We start from the raw sequence: 23057 nt of genomic DNA on the forward strand, positions 1-23057 counted from the left end.
CGATTGGCACAGGACAGAGCGGAGTTTAGGGCTGTTGTACATAGGGTCGCTATGAGTCGCAGGCGACTCGACGGCACATAACAACAACAACAACATAATTACAAAATGGACAAAAGACATGGAAAGACTTTTCACAGAAGAAGACATTCAGATGGACAAGAGAAAAATTAAGAAATACTCAAAATCAATGACAACAGGAGATACACAAAACAAAACCACAATGAGATACTATCTCACCCCAGTAGCAGTGGCAAAATTTAGCAAGGCAGCAAGCAATAAATGTTGGAGAGAATGTGGAGAGATGGGAACTCTCATACATTGTTGGTAGGATTGTGACATGGCACAATAACTTTGGAAGGCAATTTGGCATTTCCTCAGAAAGTTGAACATAAAAACTCCACATAACCCAGATATTTCACTACTAGAAATATACCCCCCAAGGAAATTAGAACTAAGACACACACAAAAAATGGAGATGTGTACATCAATGTTTATAGCAGTGTTATTCAATATTGCAATTACATGGAAACAGCTTAAATGTTCAGCGACAATTGAATCGATTGAGAAACTGGTACATTCACACAATGGAATACTAGGCAGCACTCAGTAGCAACAATTTCAAAAAATACTACATAACTTAGGGAAGACGTGAGAGCATTATACTGCGTGAACTAAGTCAGTGTCACAGGGATAAATACTGCATAAGGCTATCATTGTAAAAGTAGAAGCATAACTAATAGAGCATATAGCGGGACCTAAGCAGGGGAAGAGGTGGGAACAGGGGGGTGAGGATGGGTAAGGATGAAACCACAGGGTTGGTGATGGAGGGCACAATTTGGGTGGAGGGAGGGAATAAAGGAAACTCTAAGGATCCTGTGGGGACCTAAAAAGACCAATGGTGATTAATTTTATAAAACATAATGCATGGGAATGACTGTACGAAACACAATGTGAATGAAGAATAGTGTGAACACAATGTATATGAACTGTGTAAGCAAACCAATATAAAATTCTTATAAATGTCTTTAAAATTGTTAAAATGCACCAATTTATGAAGTAATGGAGAAGAAATTGTGTGGCTTTAAAAAAATTTCTTTCTTCTAAATGAAACAACAGAAACTAAAATGATAAAATGAACTAGGATGTTTAAAAATATTATTTCTCAAACTTTAATGTTTTTCTATGTCTACATCTAATTTCAACAAACATATTTGTATCTGGAAGTCCCTAGATGGAGCTAACTGGTAAGTGCCAAAACGTTGGCAGTTTGAACTCAGAGGTTCTTCAAAAGAAATGCCTGGCTATCAACTTGCAAAGGATCACAAAAATCCTGTGAGATTTTGTCATGAAATCCCTATTGAGTGTATTTCTACTTGGGGACACACACACACACACACACACACACACACGGCTGTCATGGCAACTCAATCATCTTTTGTTTTTATATTTATATGCATCCTATCTATCTTTATATCATTTCAATCTATGTGTAGAACAGATCATCTGGGAGGATAGACTTTATGAGGAAGAATATGGTATCAGGATTGGGGTAATACTCATCAACAACCTGCATTATGCAGATAACACAAACTTGCTTGCTGAAACTGAAGAGGAGATGAGGCATTTCCTGAAGAAGGTCAAGGATTATAGTCTTCAATATGGATTGAAGCTCAACATCAAGGAAAAAAAAATTCTCACAACTGGGCCAAATAGCAGCTTTATAATGGGTGGGGGAAAGACTGTGATTGTTAATAACTTCAGCTTGCTTTGATCCACAATCAACACTCTTGGCACCAGCAGTCAGGAAACCAAAAGATGAACTGCATTGGGAAAGTCTGCTGTCAGGGACTTCTCCAGAGTGCTGAAGAGCAACGTTGTCAATCTGGAGACTAAAGTGTACCTGATTCAGGCCATGGTCTTCACAAGTAACTGTGATGCATCAGAGAGCTGGATGATAGAAGAAAAATCTATGCCTATGAGTTGTGGTGCTGGAGAAGAGTGTTGAACATACTGAGGACTACCAGAACAAATAGATCTGTCCTGAAGAGAGTGAAACCAAGTTGCTCTTTGAAGGCAAGAATGTTGAGGTTCTGTCTCACATACTTTGGGCACATGGCCAGGAATGACCAGTCTTTGGAGAGAGAGGGACATCGTTCATGGAAAGGTGGAGGGACAGTGCAAGAGAGGACAGCCCAGGATGAGGTGGAATGACAGAATGACTGTAGAAATGAGATTAAGTCTGTCAGAACCATGAGATTGGCTCAGGATAAGGCAGGTTTCAGAGCTAATGCCACTATGAGTCTCATGTGATTTGATGGCACATAACAACAACAAAACAATGCATTTTTATTTACCATAGATAACAGTATTTCACAAATTTTATACAAATTTTACCTTATTCTATTTATAAGAATTATGTATCTTCAATGCTGAAAGACTACTTGAAATCTATATACTATCTCCTTTGTGTTTCCAAGCCTATCTGATTGCAATTTTCATGTAGATCCTTAATAAAATACATTTTCCTAGAACCTGTCCTTTGACAATTCTTAATTTTTAGGAAAAAATGAAGCTAGATAATTGGTATTTTTGGTAAGGGCCCTCAGCAATACTGTGTAAGGATTAGCAGATGTTCACCAAGGCACATTTTTATTTTTGTTTTGTTTTTACATTTATTATTAATTTCAGTAAAAATTTACAGAAACTTTGGATTTCTATTCATTCATTGTTGCACATTTATCCCCTCCCAAGCTTCCCCCCTAGTGTACTACCCTCTTGGAAAAGTAAAAGAAAAATTCTTTCATTGTTTTACAATCCCTCCCCTAGGTCCACTCCACCATGTAGCCTTTGCTCTAGACTCCTGTCATGATAAAAATACTTAATCACATATCCCTTTTAAACAGTTTTCTCCCTCACCTGTTTCAGTGCAGTATACATTATTGAACCCCTCTTTCTCAGTCTCTCCCCAACCCCAAGGTCAGTCCTGTTTTACAACAGTGGCACCATGCTGTATTTGTCCTTTTGTGACTGAGATACTTCACTCAGCCTAATGTCCTCCAGAGTCACCCATTTTGAATAATATTCCATGAGTTCCTTGTTTTTCAATGTGGCATCGTATTCCATTGTGTGAATGAATATACCACAGCTTCTCTATCCATTCATTTGTTGATAGGCACTTAGGTTGTTTCCAAGTACTTGTTATTGTGAACAAAGCCACGATAAACATGGGTGTGCATATATCTGCTTGGATGTCAGTTATGGTCTCTTTAGGGTATATTCCCAGTAGTGGAATTACTGGGTCAAATAGTATCTCTATTTGCAACTTTTTGAGAAAGTTCCATACCACCTTCTACAGTACCTGCACCATTTTACACTTCCACCAACAGTGAATAAGGGTTCAAGTTTCTCCACAACCTCGCCAGCACATGTTGCTTGCTGTTCTGTTAAATTTTGCTATTCTGACTGCGGTGAGATGATATCTCATAGTTGTTCAAAGCACATTTTTAAAGGATAAAAAATAACAAAATATTTTTCTAAAAATACCTGAGAATTATTGAAGACTCAAAGACAATTAGTTATCACTGATGTCAAACTTACTTTGGTTTGCTACCAAAATGAGTAGAAGTTTAAGAAACACAGAAGGAATTGAAAACTAAACGAGAAAGACAGGATATATAGACAACCTTCCTACTTCCTGCACTTCTGATTTTCCCTTCTTTTTTCATTTCCTCTCTTTTCTCCTGTCTTTGACACTTACCTGAGTTCTTCTCTGACTTCCATTATGGTGTTTCCTGCTATAACAAAGACTTCGTTCATGTCATCAGTCAGTATGTTGCAAGCATAACCAATGTTGATGGCAGTTTCTGATTTTTTTAAAAAAGCAACACAAATAAGTTATAATATTATTTAGTAACACAAGTGCCTTTTCCATAAATTTCAAAACAATGCATTTAATTATTGTGACCATCCTTACTGACAAACAGAACAAGATAGTTGATAAAATGAAAGACATCTAGAGGAATATTCAAAGACCTTGATCCCATAATCAAATTCACTGCTTGGTGAAGTAGTGACATCTGTGGATCTGACCTTGTCATCTGCTTAAAAAACAAACAAACAAACAAAACCAACTTCCTTTGACTTACCAAATAGTAATCATTTTTAAAAAAAACACCCAATTTACAATCCTGTGATATATAGTCAAGTGTAAAAAATATCACATATTTCACCAGCATTCTCAAATATTGCCTTTTAATGGCTAAAGTAATAAATGTGGTAGGAAAATTCAAGAAAAAAAAACACAAATAAACTCACAAATACTCAACTGAACAACAATGACAAAAACAAAACAAACAAACAAAAAAAACCCCACCCAATAAAACCCTGCATATAGTTCTACTGCATGCAACATTATCTCCAAAACAGCAGAAACTTGGAATTTAACTGACATCTCAATAATCACCCAGGATTACTGATACTAGAAAACTGAAGAACTACATGATGCTTATTAGTGCCTTCTCTAACTTTATAACAATAGAACCTAGTACTGGTAGGTAACCACTGTAATTTTCAATGGACATTAGGTTCTAACTCTGTAGAGTTACTGGATAATACTTAACTCTGTGAAGTCATTGGTTGTGTTCTAAATTGAGGAAGGCTAATGATAAAATCTCAGTATAGTTACAAACCACAGAGTTTAAAAACAGGTGCCATAGTATACTGTTAAATGTATTTTGTGACTTTATCTTACTGCTATTAAGTACTAATTGCAACTCATAGTAACCTTATGAATAATGGATCAAAACCTTGCCCTATCCTGTGCCATCCTCACAAACTTCACAGTGCTCCAGCCCACTGTAGCAGTCCATCTTCCTGAAGGTTTTCCTCTCTTTCACAGAATTTCCATTTTTCCAAGCATAATGTCTTTCTTCAAAGACTAGCACTTCCTAGCAACACACTCAAAGTATGTGAGATGAAGTTTCACCATCCTTGCCTAAAGGAGTAGCCTGGCTGCATTTCTTTCAAGACAGATTTGTTATTTTGACAATCCATGGTATACCCTTTATTAATTTTATTTTTACCATAAAACTTATCTTCATCATTTCAAAATATTATCATATTTCATTTTCAAATTACCTTGTTTGTCTCCTGTTAGGACCCAAATCTTAATATTGGCCAGAGATAAACTGGTAATAGTTTCAATAACACCCTCTTGTAACTTGTCTTCTACAGCAGTGGCACCTAGCAGCTTCAATGGAAAAAAAAAAAAAAAAACCACAAAAAAACCAGAATTTCCGATGTTAATGGATGCAGACAAAATTCATTTTATTAATAGCTTTTGATCACAGAAATCAAGGAAGATGAAATAAAGACAGAAATCATGATATTTTGATGTAGCAATCATCTCACTATGCACAGAAATGGTCTGGAAAGAACCACAAGAAGAGGTTCCCAATCAAGCTAATTGATAGGTATAGTAATTAATGGCAGAGATCCGAGAAGTTAGAATTTACATGATGGGGTTTAATATGATCAGAGAGCAGATCAACTTGCAGAGGCCTTTAGGGAGCTCTGGTGACTAAGATTGTAGGTGGTTGTGTTGCTATTACCGGGAGGCCACGCCCCTCTACTCTAGTAGTTTGAATCCTTTAGCAATCCCCAGAGATAAGGATGGAAAATCTCCTACTGCGCAATTTGCAGCGTCAGAAACTAGCTGGAGGGTCAACTATGAATTGGTGACAACTTGACAGCAATGAGAGTTCAAGGTACTTAAAAACTCCTCCACTGGTGTTCCACATATATCCACCATAGAGATTCAAAGGAAAGCCTTGATCCCTTAATAGAATTTAAAAAAAAAAATCCCCTAAATCAGAAAATATCATAAATTAAAAAGTGTTAATTTAGCTAACAACGGAAAAGGTATCCTCCCTAGAACCTCAAAATGGCTCAGTAATCTGGACACTTGGTTTCCAGGACAAGAGAGTTTTCTAAAATAGACAACATTCAGCAGACTCTCCTAAGGCCTGGGATGGTTTTGAGCTGAAATGTCATTCTTCATGTCAATTTCCCTGTTGTAAAAAGGTGTATAAAAAGCATAAAGAGGGGAGCTCTGATAGCAAGGAAGCTGCACTGCAATCCTGAAGGTGTGTGGTTCAAGTCCACCAGATGCTCTGCTGGAGAAGGAGAGGCAATCTCCTCCTGTGCCAGTCAGATCCAATTCAACAGTACACACAAGAAAAGAAAAATAAAGAGATAATAAAAAAAGCATAAAGATAAAATAAAATGTCAAAGGTATCCTAGAGGTTGATAATGAATGAATGGAAATCCAAAATCTCTGTAAAATTTCATTAAAATTAATAATAAGTATAAAAAGAATAGGCAGTCTACTATTTTGTACTACTGGTTGAATTTCAATTGCATAAGCTACCACCACCAGTAGAAATAAACTACTAAGCTCTCTTGGGTCACACATGGCAAATTCAAAGCCAACATATAAAGTGTGAGTCAATGTTTGAAAGAATAACATCTGTTGTGTGCAAGATGATTTAGCCAATGGCTTATTTCTATGCTAGACTCTAAATACATATGATCCCTTTTCTAAACACAAACCATCATGTTTTTAAACTCATACCAGCAAATCTCTTTCAATTTCTTCATATAAGCCAGCTATCCGTTCATCTCTCTCATCTGTGGCAGCATTTGCATCTTCAAGCATTTTATACCACTCCTTAAAGTACTTGTCATCCAGATCTCTGTATGCAATGGCCAACGTGCGGAGGCCTTCTCCAGCAAACTCCTGCCAGAAGAGATAAAGTTTTAGGGACACAAAAAGTAATAATTACTGCAATAATTATAACATGCTTCGTACTCAAATACTTGACCATACTTACGTAAACTTTTTAGTTCCGTGGAAATGGTAAGTATTGTTTGGATTTTGTAACCCGTTTCTATGGGTTTAAAACATTCAAGGGAGCTAACTCAAGATAGCTGAATTTCCTACTGAAGTGAGTGGATTTAATGGTACCACTACCTTCAGCTATCCATTTGAAGCAATTTATACTTGGTTCCAACCTATCCTTTGCCTATAGGAAGTTCTCCCAGCCAGTCTATATCATGATCTATGACGCTCAGCTTCTAGCATGAGAAAAGAATGTTCAAAGGAGAAAGAGCTCTCCAGGCATGATATCTTGTCACGTTCCCGCAAACCAACTCATTGCAGTTGAGTCAGAACTCTCTCTCAGCTGACCCTCCAGCAAGTTTTCAGAGGTTGTAAATCACATGGGAGAAAATTGCCTACTGGATTCAAACCACTAGAGCAGGCAGCCTCTGGGTGAACAACAATCCCTACAGACTATGCCACCAGAGTTCCTCTAGTTACACAGTTATATTTAAAATTAATCAAGTCCTAGCAATGTGACTGGCAATTAGTTTAAACACTGTTTTTGCATTTCCTCATTTACTACAAATCTATTGTCATTATTATTTTTTCTAAGCATATTATACAGCTCAAAGCACAGAGAGTTTGAGGGACTTGTGTAAGGTCACCCATCTTGGTTGCAAAGGCAGAGTTCACAATTAGGCCTTGACTGCAGACTGACTCCTTTTCCAGTCAATATCATCACCTCAGGGAGGAACAAAAGGCTACTAAGAGTGCAAAGATTATTGTGCTCTTAAAAATTCAGAAAATTATGTACACCACTGGCACATGCACTGAAGCACACAGTCTTTGCCTCCTGAAATCCAATTTTTTAAAATGTGATGACTGCATAGGGCATCTCTGAGTCACATCATTCTGAAGATGGCACACCATTTCCCAACCTTTATCTTTCATAACGTTACGTGTTTCCCCTCTCCGCAATTCAAGGCTTTTGTGTAGTTGGTAAAACACAAGTAGACATACTTCTGATAGCCTCTGCTTTCTGCCAAGGTCCACCTCCTGCCAGCAAAATTTCATTTGACATTCTCTTCTGAGTATGGTTTGAAGTTCTGGCAATAACCCAAACCATGTTTTAGTAATTCACTTATGGAAATTTTTATATTCTACTTTTCTTTATAGATATTTGTGTAGTTATCTCATCATCTCTGCTAGATTGCAAATATTTAAGGGTAAGGATTGCGAATTCCCACCCTTGAATCTACTCCTAAATAGAGAGAGCACACATTTCTAAGAAAAATAATTTAATTCCTACCATAGAGTGATAGTCTTCATTTAAACGTGAAACGACTTTTCTTCAGGAATCAAACTATTGTGTACATTGACATGTGAGTGCTAAGGCTTTCCTGAAAAATAATTCACAATAGTAAAATCTTTAGTTATATATTCCTGTACAAATATATGCATAGCACCAGAATCAGTTCTAGTGCTGTAGTACATTTCACGTTGGGCTGCTAACTAACTGATGGGTAAGAAGTTACAGCCCACGACTCTTCTGTAAAGATTAACCACAAAACCCTATGGAGGGCTGCTGAGAGTTGGATTCTTGAATGCTCTGGACCTCCTCTACTGCTCAGGGTTATCTCAGGCCAAGGAATGTGCTCCATTCATTCCCTGGCCTGAGATAACCCTGAGCAGCAGAGAAGATCCAGAGCATTCAAGAATCCTTACTCTTAAGAAGAGCGTTCAAGAACTCATCTGGCTTTCAAGAGCTTGACATCCTTACTCTTCAACCCTTTGAATAAATCCTTGAACTCTTTAACAAATTTGACCAATAAAAACATAGCTTTTTTAAAATTTATTTTATTTTTGTGTGCATGTACCATCAAATCAGATCTGACTGGTACAGGAGGAGATTGTCTCTCCTTCCCCAGCAGAGCATCTGGTGGATTCGAACCGTGCGCCTCTGGGATTGTAGTTGCAGCTCCTTGCCACTAGGCCACCAGAGCTCCCCTTAAAACATAGCTTTGATCTTCTTCATTAAATGATTCAAGTATTCCACAACAGCAGTAACCTAGTGGACTCCACCCAGAGAAGGTAATGCTTGGTCAAGTATATGTCTCACACATGTCTCATACTCACACATACAGTAAAATGGGCAACTGCTTGATTCAACACTTTAAGCAGTGAATATCTGATAGGCAATTGGTAATTCAAAATTCATATAGTTTGGTCCACTGGTTTCCTTTGCTTCACAGTATGGTTGTGAGATTCATCCACTTTTGCATATAGTTGTCCTTCATTCATTCTCATTGCTATGCATCATTATATAGATCATTGAATATACATGTGTTTGTGTGTATATATATATACACACATACATTGTGTTCCATTATATGGATTTATCATAATTTCTAATTGCAATATGTACTTCTGAAGGGCGTACGCCAGGGATGCATCCTATCTCCATACCTCTTCAACCTATATGCAGAACAGATTATCCGGAAGGCTGGGCTCTATGAGGAGAAATGTGGGGTCAAGATTGGTGGACGATTTATCAATAATCTGCGTTATGCGGATGACACAACCCTGCTTGCTGAAACTGAGGAGGACCTGAAGCGCCTGCTGCAGAGTGTCAAGGACTGCAGCCTACAATATGGATTGAGGCTCAATGTCAAGAAGACAAAGATTCTCACCACTGGACCAATTGGCAGCCTCAGGATGGATGGTGAAGAGATTGAGATTGTTCACAGCTTTAGTCGGCTTGGCTCCACAGTCAACAGTCTTGGCACCAGCAGCCAGGAAATTAAAAGGCACATTGCCATGAGAAAGTCTGCTGTTAGGGACCTCTCCAAAGTACTGAAGAGCAATGGTGTCTCTTTGGACACTAAGGTGCGTCTGATACAGGCCATGGTCTTCGCAATCACTTGTTATGCATCAGAGAGTTGGACAATGACCAAGGAGGATAGAAGGAGAATTGATGTCTTTGAGCTGTGGTGCTGGAGAAGAGGATTGAGAATACCATCGACTGCTAGGAAAACAAACAGATTTGTCCTGGAAAAGGTTAAACCGGGTGGCTCCTTGGAGGCAAGGATTCTGAGGCTCCGTCTAACACACTTTGGACATGTTGTGAGGAGAAACCGGTCCTTAGAGAGGGGCATCATGCTTGGGAGGGTGGAGGGACAGCGCAGGAGAGGAAGGCCCTCTATGAGGTGGATTGATTCAGTGACTGGGATAATTGGGATGGGCGTGTCAGAGACAGTGCGATTGGCACAGGACAGAGCAGAGTTTAAGGCTGTTGTACATAGGGTCGCTATGAGTCGCAGGCGACTCGACGGCACATAACAACAACAACAAACAGCAATGTTTTGTATTTGGTGGTCATTATGAATATCACTGTATTATTAATTCTTGTTGAATACATACATACATGTGTATTCAACATGTATATTCATGGCGTATAAACATAGTGGTGGAACTGTGGGGGTTATACTGTTAGACACCATCAAATTAGTCTGACTCAAAAGGACCATGGGAAAAACAGATTGAAACCATACCTGATCCTGTGCCATCCTTACACTCGCCACTGCACACAAGCCTGTTGTCACAATGTCCCAATCCATCTCATTGAGGGGTTTTCTCACCTTCTCAGACTGGTTCATCACCTTTCCAAATATGATATCCCTTCTGAGGATTAGTCTTTCCTGAAAACATGCTTAAAGTAAGCTTTTCTTTTTTTTTTTTTTTTTTTGTATCTAGGGAGCACTCTGGTGGCACCTTTTCCAACACAGACGTGTTTGCTCTTTTCCAGACCATGTTTTATTCAATCCTCTTTACCAGCACCACATTTCAAACCAGTCATCAATTCTTTGGTCTTCCTTATTTATTGTCTATCTTTACATGCATATAAAGCACTTGAAAATATTATGATTCAGGTACACTTTAAGCTGACATTCTTGCTCTTTAGTACTTTAAAGAGGTCCTTGATAACCTACTTTATCAATACAGTATGGCTTTTGATTTCTTGACTGTTTATTCGATTGGTGTTCTTTGTGGATCAGAGTAAAATGTAATCCTTGGTAGTATCAATCTTCTCTGTATTTCATGCCTATTGCTTCAATTGTGAGGGTTCCATTTTCTTTTTATTAAGGTAGGATCCATACAGAAGACTGTAATCTTTGATCTTTGATCTTCTATAGTAAGTGCTTTAAATCCTCTTCAGTTTTTTATAGCAATGTTGTTGTCATATGAATAATACATGTTCTTGATGAGTCTTCTCCAAAACTGATGCCATTTATATATATTTTATATATATATATATTCCCCTCCTCAGATTATTTGCTTAGTATACAAATTGAACATGTTATTATATGAAAGGATACAACCTTGATATTCACCTTTTCTTACGTCAAACCTTACAGAATACCCTTGTTTTGTCCACACAGTTAATTCTTGGTCTATGTACAGGTTGCAGGAGCACTATTAAATGTCCTGGGATTTCCATTCTTCTCAATGTTATCCAAAAGTTGTTATAACCCACACAGTCAAATATCTTTGCATAACAATAAAACACAAGTAAACACTTTTCTGGCATTCTCTACTTTCATCTAAGAGCCATCTGACATCAGCAATTCTATGCCTTAGACTCTGGTCTCTACCAGATCCAGTTTCAATTTCTGGTAATCTCCTGTAAATAACACCACCAGTCATTGTTAAATAATCTTCAGTAATACTTTACTTGTGGGTTATATCAATGACATTATTCAATAATTTCAGTGTTAGATCACTTTTTAAAAATTTTATTAAAATGGGAATAAATACAGATCCCATCTAGTTGGTGGACCAGGTAACTGTCTTACAAATTTCCTGGCATAACAAGTGTCCAGAATTGTATACCTCCAGTGAAAATGCCCCTCAAGTCATCTCACCCACCACTGATATTCTATCAATTCCTAGAGGCTTTTTTTTTTAAAATGCCTTCAATGCAGCCTGGACGTCTTCATTTAGGACCATTGATTCTTGACTATATGCTACTTACTGAAACAGCTTATTGTCAATCAGTTGTTTCAGGTATAATGACTTTGGGTTATCCTTTTTTTTTTATACTTCTTGCATCATTCATTCAATATTTTGTTCCTAATCACTCTCAGTATTGCAATTAAGGACTAATTTTTTTTCTTCAGTTCTCTCAGATTGAGAGATGTCAATTTTGTTCTTTTTTGTTTTCTAACTCCAAGATTTTGTATATTTTGCTATAATTGTTTGCTTTGTCTTCTCAAGCTGTCTTTTAAAATCTTCTGTTAAGCTCTATTATTTCATCAGTTCTTCCTTTCACTTTAGCTTCTCTATGTTCAAGGGCAAGTGTCAAAGTCTCCTCTGATATTCATTTAGGTGTTTGGGTTTTTTTTAATTCTTCTTTCCCAGATTTTTTAATGTTGGAGTCATAGGGTATGGATTTTTCTGCTAAAATAGATAGCAAACAAGTAATTTTCCAAATGAGTTTTATTAATGTGTATTCCCTCTGGTTATATAGAGAGTTCTTATTGTTTCATATCCTCACCAAAATATGGAATTCTCTGTAGATATTGTGTTGTTACTCTTAGTAGTGGACTGTAAATCTGCTCTAGGGGGTGGGGAAGAGTTCCGTTTTGTGGCATTCATCACAATGTTAACACTACTTCCATGACCAATTTCAAATTACCAGCAGTCTAAGAAATAATTCACAAAACTATCAAGTATTTAAAAATTGGCCCTTATGTTCATAATGATGTTGTGGTGGTGGTAGTTGCTATGTGCTGTCAGATTGCCTGTGACGCATGGCAACCCTAGGTAGAGCAGCTCTGAAGCCGGTCCTTTCCTGAGCTAGTCTCACCAACCCTGACACACCTATCCCCCATTGCTCCAGTTACTCTATCAATCCATCTCATCTGGAATCTTCCTCTCCTGCGCTGTCCCTCCATCCTTCCAAGCATGATGTCCTTCTCCAAGGACAGGTCCCTCCTGGCCATGTGCCCAAAGTATGTGAGATGGAACTTCAAAACCTTAGCTTTCAAGGAGAAACTTGATTTCACCCTCTCCAAGACATGAATTACTATATGCGTGTCCATTTAGAATGAGTCCATTCAGAAGAAGTTTTAATCTATGATTTTAGAAGTGAGGATAAATATTACCCTTTCAATAAAGGGGAACAGGAAGAAAGTGGCACAAAGGGGACTCTGGGGTTCTGGGATAGTTTATTTCTTGATTGTAGTGCTGGGTTATGTTTATTTTGTGCAGGTTAATCAGGCTTAACACTTGTGAGGTGTGTCCTTTTCTGCATAAGTTATGCTTAATAAACATGTTCAAAAGTTACACAGTGCCCCGAGTGGCTTTTTGCCCTGTAATCAAAACATAGCATAAAAGAAAAAATGTTAAGAGATGGATATGGTGTGTTCAAACTCTTCTAGTGACTAGACGAAAAGAGACTTCCACGCATTTGTTCCTAGCAGCATGTCGGAGAATTCTAAATACTTTCAAATCAAAAGCACTTCTAGATTTAAACTGGCAAACTGTATACAAACATCTCCTTCCACATCTCCTCAAAGTCCAATGAAATTAGAACGTGGATGTGAAACATGAGACCACAGAAGTTCTGGAAAAGGAAAAAAGCACCAACAGAAAGGTTAAGAAAGTTACGAAATGATAAGAGGTCAGATTCAAAAGATAAAGAGTAGAGAATCTGCAACTTAAAATTCCAGAGAAGAGTTATTGATCATATCTGAAGGAAGCATGAGATATGGCCCAGGCTTGGAAGTAACAAGGATCTGGAGGTGTCCTGAGGAAAAAGCTACAAGATAATTAGATAACAATGGGTACACTTAGGGGAACTCTGGTGTCCCATTAAAGCACTTCCAAGTAGGCCTGTCCCACCCAGCTCAATTCTGTTTTCCTGTTTGTCAAATATTCAGGGCAAAGAGATGGAAAATATGAGGAAAATTAAATAATAAGAATGATCAGTCTGAGAAATCAATTATCCATCTATTAAGAATTCCAGGAAAAGAGAGAAGAGATAATGTAAGGGGTTGGGGGGCTAGGGGGAGTGGATTTAAAAGATAATGGAATTTTTTCCTATGTTAAAAGATTCCTGTTTTCTTATCACAAAGAGCCACAGAGTTCTGGGCAAGATGAAAGAAAAGATTCCTCAAGTTCCATAGATGGTGGTAAATTTTCAGCATTCAAAGACTAAAGAAAAGAAAAATCCTTTTAAAAATCCCAGCAAGTAAACAGATTACCTACTAACAAATGTTATTCAAATTGACATTGCATTTCTCAACATTTCTCAGTTCTTAGCAGTCAAGTGAGTACTAACTTAAAAGTTCTAAGAGATAATACTTAATCCCATAAATTCTATACATAAGCAAGTATAAAGTCAAAACAAGAACATTTTTGGATTTACAAGGACTCAGACACTCTACAACCATAGATCTTTAAGAATGTACTAAGCAAAGGGCGGGGGAGAATATGAGATAATAGCTGAATATTACTTAGAATAAATAAGGAAGTAAAAATAAAGTAAGGAATAACTCACTAATCATCATATTATAGGAATAATTTCCTTGAGATAATGGAGGTTAAGCAACAGAATATTTTCTCCTTTGTGGATTCAATAATGCAATTGCTTTTCAGCAAATAATACTGACACCATCATACTTGTTTAAATATTATTTTAGTGGATATCTCACAACCGTGCTATGTAGATGATACAACCTTACTTGCTGAAATTGAGGAAAGCCTAAAGCATTTGCTGCAGAAGGTCAAGGGCTGCAGTTTGCAACATAGATTGATGCTCAAAATCAAGAAAACAAAGATTCTCACCACTGAGCCAATTGAAAGTATCATGACAGATGGAGAAGAGATTGAAATTGTTAACAATTTCTACAATCAACTCTCTTGGCATCAGCCATCAAGAACTCAAAAGACCAACTGCATTAGGGAAATCTGCTGTCAAGGACCTCTTCAGAGTGCTGAAGAACAAGGATGTCAGTCTAGAGACTAAGGTGCACCTCATGAGACCATGTTGTTATTGTTATATGCCGTCAAGTCATTTGTGACTCATAGCGCCCCTATGTACAACATCCCTAAACTCTTCTCTGTCCTGTGCCAATCGCACCATCTCCGACACACCCATCCCGATTACCCAAGTCACTGAATCAATCCATCTCATAGGGGACCTTCCCTTTCTGCGCTGTCCCTCCACCCTACGAAGTATGATGTGCCTCTCCAAGAACCTGTCCCTCCTTGCAACATGTCCAAAGTATGTTAGACGGAGCCTCAGAATCCTTGCCTCCAAGAAGCAGCCCAGTTTGACCCTTTCCAGGATGAATCTGTTTGTTTTCCTAGCAGTCCATGGTCCCCTCAATACTCTTCTCCAGCACCACAGCTCAAAGGCATCAATTCTCCTTCTATCCTCCTCGGTCATTGTCCAACTCTCTGATGCATAACAAGTGATCTTTGCAATTACTTGCTATGTATCAGGGAGTTGTACAATGACCAAGAATCAAAGAAGAAGAATTGATGCCTTTGAGTTGTGGTGCTGGAGAAGAATATCGAACATATCACGCACTGCCAAGAGAAATAACAGGTCTGTCCTGGAGTCGGTGAAACCAACCTTTTCCTTGGAGGCAAGGATTTTGACACTCTGTTTCATATACTTTGGGCATATATCCAGGAGGGACCATTCTTTGGAGAACAATATTATGCTGGGAACAGTCAAGGGACAGTTCAGGAGAGGAACAATCCAGGTGAGATGGGTTGACACAATAACTAGGATAATGAGTATAGGTTATCAAGAGATAGTGAGATTGGCTCAGGAGAGTGCAGGGTTCAAAACTGTAGTATATATGGTCATATATACTATAATATGACATAAGTCATAGTTGGCTTGATGGCACATAGCAACAACATACATTATAATTAACTAATTAATATTGAAGACTTGATTTTGGCTAAAGAAGAAGGAGTAAATGCTATAAGCCTTGACAAAGTGAAAATAACATATAACTGAGAAATGTAGGGAGTGGAAAGTGAGTGAGAGTGTCATCATACTAACTTTATATCCTTCAAGTGAAGAATCAACAAATAAAACATCAGTTTGATAAAGTGCAGAATTATAAAAGAGTGAAATAAAATTGTGGCCAGAATTTGCTTTAAAATGTTGGCGTCATTAGGTGCTATCAAGTCAAAAATGACCCTCCAAGGAATTTTCAGAACCTGCAAATCACATAGAAGATTGCTCATCATTCCCTTGAGAAGTAACTGATGGATTTGAGCTATTTGCCTTCAGTTTGGCAGCACAATTCCTTACCCACTAGGTTACCAGAAAGCTCTACTTTTAAATAGGTCAATTTGGAAAAAAGCCTAGTTAGAACAGGAGTGGCATCCACTTCCTAAACAACATGAATCTGGAAACTCTATGAACTTTGGTAAATGTTATAGAAAGGCTTCAAACCTTTTGTTCATTGTGTCGCTATGAGTCATGCTCAACTTGACGGCAATCAACAACAACAAGAAGAGGTAGATAAAACAGGACTGAAGAAAAATGTCAACAATTACTGCATCTTGATGGTGTGCACCTGTTACAACTGCTTGATATTTTCTATTAAGAAGTTAAATAATAATTGAATAAGTAAACATTAGATTATAGAAATATAATAAATATATTGCTCAAGGTCATAATAGTAATTGAAGAGGCAAAAAAGAAGGAACAGAAAAGAAGTTAGTAGGGAGTTCTAATGGACTAGTGGCAAGAAGCTGTGCTGCAATTCAGAAGGTGAGTGGTTTGAGTCCATCAGATGCTCTGCTGGAGAAGGAGGAGCTATCTCCTCCTGTACCAGTCGGATCAGACTCCACAGCACACAAGAAGAAGAAAAAAGAGAAAAGAAATTAGTTCCTTGGAATCAGGACTAGAAGCAGAGGTTGAGTTTTACCTTTCATTGTAGATTCTTCTATATAATTTCTTAACTTTTCTCTCTAAAAATTTTATTTCCATTATAAAAAGCTGTTTTAAATTATGTTTTGTGGATAGTATTTAATAAATGGTCAAATTGAATAGAGACCATATTTCTTTATTGTTGTTTGTTGTTGTGTTCTGTTGAGTTTGGTGGTCTTACAGAACAGAGTACAATTGCCTCATAGGGTTTTCCGACAAGACAGACTGGCAAAATGGCTGTAACAATGGGTTTAAGCACAGCAGGGATTCTGAAGATGCTGCCAGATCTGGCGGGGTTGCATTCTGTTGTTCATAGGGTCAGTGTGAGTCAACGCCAGCTCAACAGTACCTAACAAGAGCAATCTTTACAGGAATTTATTGCCAAATCTCTGCTGTTAGTGATTCAAAATGATGACCTTTCAGTGAACAGTCAAGCATTTCACCATTGCACCACACAGTCTTGGTTTCTCCTTCAGTGTCTCAATAAACTGACAGTCACACAAACCCAGTGCTGTCGAAGAGCATCCCTCCTTGAGCTCTGGTGGCCTAGTGCTAGGACACTGTGCTGCAACCCCAAAGGCAAGTGGTTTGAATCCACCAGCTGCTATGCGGGAGAAAGATGGCAGCCTCCTCCCATTGATTAATTGGCTTTAAAGACACATGGGCAGGTCAGCTATGGGTCGGTTCCCACTCAAAAGTACAAAACAACTACAAAACCTCTGTTATCATAGTGATAAGGAGTTGCACTGCCATCTCAAAGGCCATGGCAGAAAGGTGGGCAATCTCCTCCCAAAGGAGTCACAGCCTCTGAAAATCCTCTTGAAGGGTCAGCTATAAGCTGGTGCTGTCATGACAGTACATAACCACCTCTCCCTTATCAGAGCAACATGTGACACACTACACCACCAGGGATCCTCCACGCTAGTCTTAGAAAATTCTCTCTAGGTGTTTCATCCTTCTGATAGGGAAAAAATACAGTAGCCTAGTAGTTGCCAAGTCTCACACACACCCCACAATAGCTAGAAACATATGGAGATTATTGTGGGGAAATATTCAAAACCTCCCACTTTGCCTGTGCCTCCAGTGGTCCTTTTTTAAGCTTCTATAATCCAAGAGATTTTACAGCTATTTCTTCTTCTTTGTACATTGTCATTGATCATGTCTCTTCCGTTGCAGTTTGATTTGTAGTACATACATGGGCTTCTGATCAGGTACAAGTTAAACCATGACGTACTTTAATTAAGTTAATGGAAAGAAGGTCAGGGGCTATTGCAATGATATGGCTTAACCCAGAGGGACCATAGAAAAAAAATAACCAACATTATTTCTTAGGCCATTCAGAGCATGTCAACTATTCCAATCATATTTTAACCAGCCCTGAGTTCCAATAACACTGCTGGATGTCCCCTGAGGATCTGAAAGTCTTGTTACAGCTCCGTAACAAGCTTTTTTCCTCTTAATCCACACAAAAACTTCTTTGCCTTTGCCTTACAGCCCTACTGGGTGTTGCCAGTGGCTTCCTTTCTGTTTTGCACAAATCAGCTCTAAGAAGACACTGCAAAAGGGGCCAGATTATTTAAGTTCTTTAATGAGCACATGTAATACAAGTGTAATCTTTACTGAGTATTTGAGCAAGGTCTTATCCTATCATAAAGCAATTCAAAAATCAATAATCAAAAGTAACTTTAAAGACACAAATCTAGAGCTTTAAAATAAGAAAATGACATGGACAGCAAAGCACATTGATATTCTCTGGGGAGAAAGTTATTTTGCATATACGTGTAAAAAGATCAAATTTAGGCATCCTATACTTTAAGATAAAAGGAGAATGTGTGAAAAGCTAAGGCGTTGGTATTTGAACAATGGCAAATATCTGATGCTTATGATTCCAGTGTTGTTTTCACAAAAATAAAGTGGGAGTAGAAAACAAAGAAAATTTTAAAAGACCATGCCGGCCTTCTGGAACAGATTAAAAGAAAATCAAGAATGTTCTATTGGAAAGACAAAAACAATAACTATGTTTGTAACCAATATTACTAAACCATCATTCTTTAAACTTAAAGTCAGGCAAAGGGTTTTTTTATTTATTTTATTTGTTTGTTTGTGTTTTAAAGATTCAGAGAATGTTTTGTATTAAATATAGGGCTTGACAAAGAACATGAATCCTCAATAATTTTTTGGAAGGAAAGAAACACAGGAGGAAATGAAAGTTTTGACCAGTTGCCCTTAAAGTTCACATTGGGTTAAACAGACCCTCAAACAAACATTACAGTGACATATGAATCACAGATTTAAAATAGGTAACGCTTATATTTAATTCATAGACTCTTACTGTTTTGCAAACTGAAAAGAGTGCCAAAGACCACCTCCTATTCCCTTCAGAAAGCTTTTGGGAAGAAGTTAGTCATGGTTGCAGACTGTGTACATTTGGCAGTTTCAATCTGAAACATAAGCAACTCATAATGATTTATATAATGATTTTTAGAAAAGAACCCACTAAAGAAAAAAATGGTTCCAGATAATGTTCCCCTAGTTTCGTTAAAGGGAGCTCTGGTAGCCTTGTCTATAGGGAACTGTGCTGCTCACTCAAAATCTCTGGGGGTTCAAATCTATCAATGGCTCCAAGGGAGAAAGATGGGCAATCTCCTCCCATGAGATTTACAGTCCAGAAACCCAATGGAGGGTCAGCTCTGAGGTGGTTCTGACATGATGGCAATGACTTGAGAGTTTAAACCTCCTCAGTAGAATCATAAAATATGTCCAAGTTCAATCCAGAAATGATTCATTTGGTGGCAAAAACATCAGTACTCCGGGGAATGCTGCAATCTTTCTGATCTTCTAGAACCAATTCAGTGTCTGCAGAGATGCAGCCCCAGGAACAAAGGGATAAGTGCCAATACCGCCAGGTGGTCACAAAGCACCCAAGAGCCTTCCTTTGCCCAGAGCCCACACTCAGAGGCTACTTCTCAGCTGCTGTGCGTTAATCCACCTGTGGTGAGACGAAGCGGCCTCCCAGCAGGGCAAGAACAAGACCATGTGCCAGTCTCCAGGCCTTCACTGGCACCGTTGCCCTTCCAACTGCCTCCCAGATGCTTTCTATTTCAGGAGTCAGATTGTTTCGCTGATATTTTTTTGAAAACAAGGTCTAACAATAGAGATGGCAAAAGGGCCCCCATGCCAACCTTATAGCAAAGGCACTTACGCTAAGATGGTCTGACGTCAAAGAGAGAAGGTCTTCATTGGAAGGATGAAGTTTTTCAAACAGAATAGTATCTGCTCCTTTGGAATAAAGCTTTATCTGTCCCTCTGGGTTTCGAACTAAAAAGAAAAAGATTGGGAAAGTACATTGTCATCAATGAAATCCATCAAAGCCAGACTCTCCCAGGGCCCCAGGCAGGCGATTTGGAAAGGGACTGAATGTTTTAGCTAAGTAGTAAAATATTCAGTGCCTTTGGTTGTAAGGTCACAACCTAACTGCCTTGGCTTTATTCCACTTCTATTCACTTAAAAATATTACATCTACTGGAATGCTTTGGTTTTCTAAACTCAGAAATGAGTGTTTTCATTTTGATGCTTTTCCCTTGCTGCCTGATTCTGAAGGATTGATGCATTTCTTCTTTGGCCTTCTATATTGAGCTAAATTAGAGCTTTGTTTGCCTGTCTACTGATATAAAATTCAAGACCTACTCCTCTAATCAACTATTACTGTTATTCCAAATAACCTCCATATGGAATTCTAACCATTCAATACCATGGTTTATGCTTTAATCCTCAACCATTGATGATTCCTTTTTAAAAATTTAAATTTATTATTAATTTCAGTAAAAATTTACAGAAACTTTGGATTTCCATTCATTCATTGTTGCACATTTCTCCCCTCCTAACTCTCCCCCCCAGTACACTACCCTCTTGGAAAAGTAAAAGAAAAATTATTTCATTCTTTTACAAACCCTCCCCCAGGTCCCCTCCACGATGTAGCCTTCGCTCTAGACTCCTGTCATGACAAAAATACCTAATCATATATCCCTTTTAAACAGTTTTCTCCCTCATCTGTTTCAATGAAGTATACATTATTGAACCCATCTTTCTCAGGCTCTCCTCAGCCCCAAGGTCAGTCCTGGGTTTTTTTTTGTTTGTTTGTTTTTGGGTATTTTTTGTTTTGTTTTTTTTGGTCAGTCCTGTTTTACAACAGTGGCACCATGCAATATTTGTCCTTTTGTGGCTGGGATACTTCATTCAGCATAAGTTCTCCAGAGTCACCCATTTTGAATAATATTGCATGAGTTCCTTGTTTTTTAATGCAATGTAGTATTCCATTGTGTAAATATACCACAGCTTCTCTATCCATTCATTTGTTGATGGGCACTTAGGTTGTTTCCAGCTCCTTGCTATTGTGAACAAAGCCACAATAAACATTGGTGTGCATATATCTGCTTGGATATCATTTATGGTCTTTTGGGGGTATATTCCCAGTAATGGAATTGCTGGGTCAAACGGTATCTCTATTTGCAACTTTTTGAGAAAGCACCATACCACCTTCCACAGTGGTTGCACCATTTTACACTCCCACCAACAGTGAATAAGGGTTTCAGTTTCTCCACAACCTCGCCAGCATTTGTTGCTTGCTGTTCTGTTAAATTTTGCTATTTTGACTGGGGTAAGATGATATCTCATAGTTGTTTTAATTTGCATCTCTCTTAGAGCTAGGGATTTTGAACATTTCTTCATGTGCTTGTTAGCCATCTGAATGTCTTCTTCAGTGAAGTGTCTGTTCATATCCTGTGCCCATTTTTCTATTGGATTCTTTACCTTTATCTTGTTGTGGTGCTCAAGTATTTTATAAATTCTGAATATAAGTCCCTTATCTGATATGTTATTACCAAATACTTTTTCCCAGTCTGTGGCTTCCCTTTTTACCCTGCTGGAGAAGTTTTTGGATGTGCATAGGGATTTGATTCTTAGAAGATCCCATTCATCTACTTTATCTTCTCCTGGTTGTAGGTTGATGATTCTTTCTTTATTGCTTTTGCTTTTCGGAAAAGCCAATTCATTCTTGGTGGTTCACTCTTCGGTCAAAATTCTGGCTGTAAGCAACTTTACACAAGAACTGTTAAAAACTAAAGCTTCTCTCTTCCCTCCTGTGGAAGTATGACTAGTAAAGTTGTATTTTTAACCTGTTCTTCAGGTTTGTAAATAGCAGTACTTTACCTCTAGCCCATTCACACATATGACTACAGACAAATCTTTCTTTAAAAAACAAGAGACTCAAGGAGTCGATGGGTGGCATAAATGGTTAAACTTCTGTCTGTTAATCAAAATGAATACAGCTCAAATCCTCCCAAAGGTACATACGAAGGAATTGACTTCTGGAAATTTACTTCTAAAAGGTCACACCACTTAGGTGGGAAAGGGATGCTTGACTGACCTTTATAAGCTTGCTTTTATTTCCTAACACATAGAAGGTATTTAACAACTGTTGAATGAATTGATGACATAGGAATATAGTTCTTCCTAGTTGTTGGTAACATCAAGTCAAGTCCAACTCAATAGGTACCCTGAACAACAGATCTGAACCCTGTTCTGTCCTGTGCCACCCTCACAATCTCTGACACACTCGAGCTCATTGCAGCAGTTACTGTGTCAATCTACCAAGTTAAGGGTCTTCCTCTCCTTTGCCATCCCTCCACCTTTCCAAGTATATCACTCTCCAAGAAATAGCCTCTCCTAGCAACATGCCCAGAGAATATGAGACAGAGCTTTATCATCTTTGCCTCCAAGGAGGACTTTGGCTGCACTTTCTCCAAGATATTTGTTCATTCTTGTGACAGTCTATGGGATATTCAGTATTCTTCTCCAACACCACAATTCAAAGGCATCAATTTATATTCTGTCATCCTTATTTATTGTCCAGTTCTCAGATGTAAAGCAAATGATTGAAAAGACGATGACCTGAATCAGGTGAACCTTAGTCCTAAATCTGACATCTTTGCTCCTCAATTATTTGGAGAGGCCCTTCACTACAGACTTCCAGTGCAATACATTTCCTGATATCCTGACTACTGTTACGTAGTGTATTGATTATGGATCCAAGTAAGATGAAATTGTTGACAGTTTCAATCTTTTCTCCATCTACCATGATGTTGCCTATGGGTCCAGTGGTGAGAATTTTCATTTTCCTGAGTTTGAGATGTAATCCATACTGAAGGCTACAGTCTT

At 38.1% G+C, this 23057-nt stretch overlaps 1 protein-coding gene across 1 annotated transcript in view; it reads right to left on the bottom strand.

Annotated features, from left to right (window-relative positions):
- The window catches only part of ATP8B4 (ATPase, class I, type 8B, member 4), a 229142-nt gene that overhangs the window by 47673 nt on the left and 158412 nt on the right, over positions 1-23057 (bottom strand). Inside the window, exons 13-16 of the mRNA XM_006895328.1 lie at positions 20044-20159; positions 6632-6796; positions 5137-5248; positions 3758-3863 (exon numbers count right to left, since the gene is read on the bottom strand). Coding sequence (XP_006895390.1) covers positions 3758-3863; positions 5137-5248; positions 6632-6796; positions 20044-20159 — 499 coding nt within the window. The remainder of the gene's footprint in view (positions 1-3757; positions 3864-5136; positions 5249-6631; positions 6797-20043; positions 20160-23057) is intronic.

This window comes from Elephantulus edwardii, unplaced genomic scaffold, assembly GCF_000299155.1.
Source record: "Elephantulus edwardii isolate Elephantulus edwardi_28Jun2011 unplaced genomic scaffold, EleEdw1.0 scaffold00164, whole genome shotgun sequence".
Classification (NCBI taxonomy): Eukaryota; Metazoa; Chordata; class Mammalia; order Macroscelidea; family Macroscelididae; genus Elephantulus; species Elephantulus edwardii.